The sequence below is a fragment of the Lactuca virosa genome, chromosome 7 (assembly GCF_052849685.1).
Source record: "Lactuca virosa cultivar CGN04683 chromosome 7, Lactuca_virosa_CGN04683_v6, whole genome shotgun sequence".
In the NCBI taxonomy this organism is placed as follows: Eukaryota; Viridiplantae; Streptophyta; class Magnoliopsida; order Asterales; family Asteraceae; genus Lactuca; species Lactuca virosa.
The window spans coordinates 141673330-141677770 of NC_136432.1; the positions used below are offsets into that span (position 1 = coordinate 141673330).

A 4441-nucleotide genomic window follows, 5' to 3' on the forward strand; every position below is an offset into this window, starting at 1 on the left:
GTTTTTCCTCTTTAAGTTTCCTGTCACGATTGTTTGATATTATAATATGAAATAAAGTTAATGGTGCGGTCACCAATTGGATGTATTTGTATAACATTTTACTGTTATTTATTTTGTATGGTAGTATTTTGTATCATCAAAATTATTTTAGATAAACATTGGAATCTTGAAATTACAAGGTCTTTTAGTTTGGAAAAAATGGAATGACAATATATATATATATATATATATATATATATATATATATATATATATATATATATATATATATATGTTGTGCTATCATGATAGATGAATTGTGAGACTCTAGATATCACATTTCAAGACTCTAGATAAACATTGGTAACCATACTTGTCTTTTTCCTAAATCGACAGTAGCTAGATTTCATTTTTTCACGACCAATGAGGCATTAAAATTTGACATTTTACATTGCCTTTTTTGTTATTTTATATTTATTTATAAATAAACTTGGTCAAAACCAAAAAGTCATTTTTTATATTAATATATTTTAATAGCACAAAAGGTAATAAACAATTTTATAACTTATCCTCAGACATAATTAACTCTGTTTTGATTTAACTATTAGTATAATTAAAAAACCAAAACAACCACATAATAATCAAAATTTATTTTTATAACTAGTAAAGTGACCCGTGCGTTGCACGGGTCAGATATTTTTTGTTGATTGCAAGATTGCGACAGGAGCAGTTCCATTTCTAGACACATCAATACCAGAAAATAGTTTTGTCATCCAACAGACATAGACAAAATAACAACTTACTTTGTGATAAACATTTTAATGAAGATTTTTTTTACATGTCAAATTACTATAAACATCTTGAATTCAACTGGAACAGCTCCTCCCCCGACAACTTCATGTGTAGGTAATGAAAACCGAGGCAAATTATGTTGGATAAAAAGTTAATAGATAAATAACATGATATAATTGGAATGGAATAAAAAAGGAGTGGAATGGAATGACCATGGAATCTGAATGAGTCATTACATTCCAAAAAAATAAATGACATTAAATTACCAAGCTTATAGTAATCATCTATTTAAAATGACAACAATAAGAATAGCATACCTGAAAAAATAGAAGGAAGCAAGTCATTCTCCCTTGCAATAATAATTGATGTAGTGCATATTACAGAAACAACAATCAAGGTTTATATCAGTTGTTACCATTCTGCCAAAAATCGATTTTTATTCCCCAAAATGTTGTTGTAAAAAGCTAAAAATAATAATAGTTCGTCATTCCACCAAAGTCAAATAACAAAATCCATAATATGAGTTGTTCGTTACATACCAGCTCCATTTTGAAGAATCAAAAGCATAATTGATTAAGAATACAACTGATTCTTTTTCAGTAAATAAATGGAATAAAAGGAAGAGAATTAATGAAAGTTGAACTAATCCATAATCTAAACAACAACCTAATGGATGACAAGATGAAGTTTAAATAGAATTACACAAACTAAAATTATCGGGAATAAGGTAAACACCTCAATTTCTTGTCTCAAACTCTGCTTGTCCTTCTCACTTTTACCATGCTCAAGTATAAATTTCATTGCAACAATCTTGTCCTATTTCAGAAATGGCCCTGTGACTTAACCAAATATGACTAACTTGGCAGGCTTTGAAGCATATACCCAGTCAAGTATATACCCAGTCAAGTACCTTTTTTTGACGGTTTCAATCATCACAAAAAGCCATTCTTGGCTGTTAATAAGGCGTAGAGGTGGCCGGTGTGTTTGAATACAATCACCCATTCACTCCCATTGCACCCTCCTCTTACCATTGTTCATACGCCCTTCCTATATTATAAAATGAAAAAAAAAAAGTTATTTTAGTTTTTTCCTTGACATAATTGATCAGAAATAAAAGAAATTATGTAACTCATGGAGTATATATCTCCTTGTACCTTCTTTTCAGTAGGTTGTGCCATAGCCAATATTGCAAGTCCAGAATTTGTATAAATCAACCTTGAAACCTGTAAAAATATATACAAATAAGAATCATTGTAAAGACATAAAAAAGCCAATTCGGTTCGGTCCAAGAACCAATTCGGTTCGAACCGGGCTCCGTGGTGGCTCTAACGGTGGTTGGTTGGTTGGTTGGTTGGTTGGGTTTGTCTTAGAAGCATGTTCGGTTTAGTTCTTGATCCTTGATCTGTAAAACCGGAAAAAAAATTCAAGAAATTTGGTGCTGAAATGATGAATACAATGATTCAATAACATAAATACTTTTGAACCTATTTTGATTCTGTTATTGTGTTAAATCAGATTTTTTTTTTGTTCTTTTTAAATTAATAGTACAAAACTTTAACACAGTTTTTGAAGTTTCTTTATTGTATGAAAACAACTGATTACCAAATATTGAACTTTGGTTTTGGCATTTTGAGCCATTGAGGTAGATTGCTCTTATCTGATGAAGATTTTTCCGATTTCTTGTTTAATTTTGCTAGCTCTTGTTCATAATCGCTTGAACATGTCGGACAACAGGTTGGCTTATAGCTTGGATCCAAATTCTCTGATAGACGTTTTTGCATCGATATTTGTGTGTTCATGCTGGTTGATAAGTTCTTCAATGAATTTAAAGACTCGATTGAAGTACCCATCATCCCATTTATTCCCATCCTATAATAAACAGGAAAAAAATCATAAATTTATGCCCGCTATGGAGAAATTGAATCAAATTTTTTGACAGTGGATTGAAAATTTTACCTCGGGAACATGTCTGGGAGAGGCGATCTTGATGTAATTGTTTCACTCATTCACTCCCATTGCACCCTCTTTCATCGGACTTTGACACCATCCGCTGAAGTCACCGGCTCCTCACTCCGGCATGCCCTAAAACGACCTCAAAAAATCAAATTTTACAAAACAAGAAACCAAACATAACATAAGAGACGATTTTACCCTTCCATGGTGGCCCTTGAATAAAACTTATTGGACACAAAAAAGTAAACCCACCAAACAGAAGCCAGAATCTTCACTGGTGTGAATCTAACAATCAACACCCACCAACTCCATTGTGGGCTTTTATCTCTTCAAGACGCTTCCTATTTTCAGAAAAATCCTCAAAGTCCTCCAATTTAAGCCTTATAAAATGCTATAATTACGGTACATACTTACAAGAATTATTTTTTTACATCTGGAATCCTTCATAACGAAACAGACACACATGACACATCCTAAGAGTTAAAGGCGGACGACAATTTGAACAAACATCAATTCGATTTCTTTCACTTCTAATGAACACAAACCAAATGTCTTCATCTTCTGAAAAATTATGAAGTTTTTGAGAGAACTTCAGTCCGTCAAAATCGACAACCTCGCAGATGATTGAAAGTATTTGAGTCGGTGAAATACGAACAGAGGGCAACCTCCAAAAAAAGACGAACAGAAGGTCAAATACGACGACCAATCGACCCGCAGTGGAGGTCGATCGGTCGTTGGTGGCTGTGGTCACGACTACGGGTAATAGGGCACCAAAATTCGTCTTCAACCTCCAGTGGAGCAGCGGTAAGCGAAGGAGCGGAGACTTTTTTTGGGTGCAGAGAGAGAACTGCATAATCAAAGAAAGAAGAAGAAGACGATTAATGGAAAGGATCTGAGGCGGTGAGGCGGTGGAAGGCGATGGGGTAAGGTCGATAAGATGAGATGCGGTGGGGTAATAGAAGAACTAAACTAATCACAGTTAAGCTAAACTGATGAACAGTACCTGGGTTAGGTACTGTTCATAAGGATCTTGTGCTTTAATTATTATATATATAATAAAGTTAAAAATTAAAGTTAGTGTCATGAATATATATCATTGAATTTAAACAATTAGTTTAGTGCATCACGACTATATTGGTAATTATATAATTTTTTCATGACCTTGATATCATATTCAAATTATAGTAGTAGGTAACCCCTATAAAAATCTTCATAATCTTTAAGATTTTTTTACAAATAACACCGTTAGTTTGACAATTACTATTCCTTCCCCAATCATGTTCTTGTCGGTCATGTTTATGTTTTTTCTGAGGACAACCGTTTGTCACTTCAACCTATTAAAATCATAAAGAATATATAAAAAAACAATAAATTTTGGTTAAAAGGGAACTATCTTCTTAGGAATAATATCTCAAGTATGCCAAGTAATTAAAAAAAGTTTTAAATAAGAAAAAGTTTAGTTAAAAAAAATGAAATTTGCAACTGATTAAAGCATTGTAGTTTGGAAGCAGTATAATTTGAAAACATTCACCCAATTATAACATTGTATTTTCAAAGTACAATACTTTAATAAGAAAATATCTACAATAAAGTTATAAAAAATAGTGTTAATGCAACATAATGCAATATTAAGAATATAGCCACCCTTATTATAATTTTCTTTTATTTTTTCTCGAATATATAGATGTTTAATGGCAAACATCTTTTTGAATATAGG

General features: G+C 32.0%; 1 protein-coding gene across 5 annotated transcripts; it reads right to left on the minus strand.

The window, feature by feature from the left end:
- Nucleotides 1–1236: 1236 nt before the first annotated feature.
- LOC145124762 (protein SUPPRESSOR OF MAX2 1A-like) lies at nucleotides 1237–3668 on the minus strand. Of its 5 annotated transcripts, none has more exons than XR_013715705.1 (5): nucleotides 3139–3668; nucleotides 2728–3065; nucleotides 2374–2640; nucleotides 1926–2173; nucleotides 1237–1818 (listed from the first exon to the last, which is right to left on the minus strand). XR_013715705.1 is itself a non-coding variant. In XM_079060222.1 (5 exons), exons 2-4 carry the CDS (start codon nucleotides 2775–2777, stop codon nucleotides 1982–1984), a joined length of 330 nt encoding a protein of 109 aa, XP_078916348.1. In that variant the 5' UTR covers nucleotides 2778–2853; nucleotides 2923–3666; the 3' UTR covers nucleotides 1237–1818; nucleotides 1926–1981. The 5 variants fall into 5 exon arrangements, 1 of the variants encoding a protein (XP_078916348.1); XR_013715707.1 differs by having other exon boundaries at nucleotides 1926–1994; nucleotides 2102–2173; nucleotides 2728–3666; XR_013715706.1 differs by having other exon boundaries at nucleotides 1926–1994; nucleotides 2080–2173; nucleotides 2728–3666.
- Nucleotides 3669–4441: the final 773 nt, after the last annotated feature.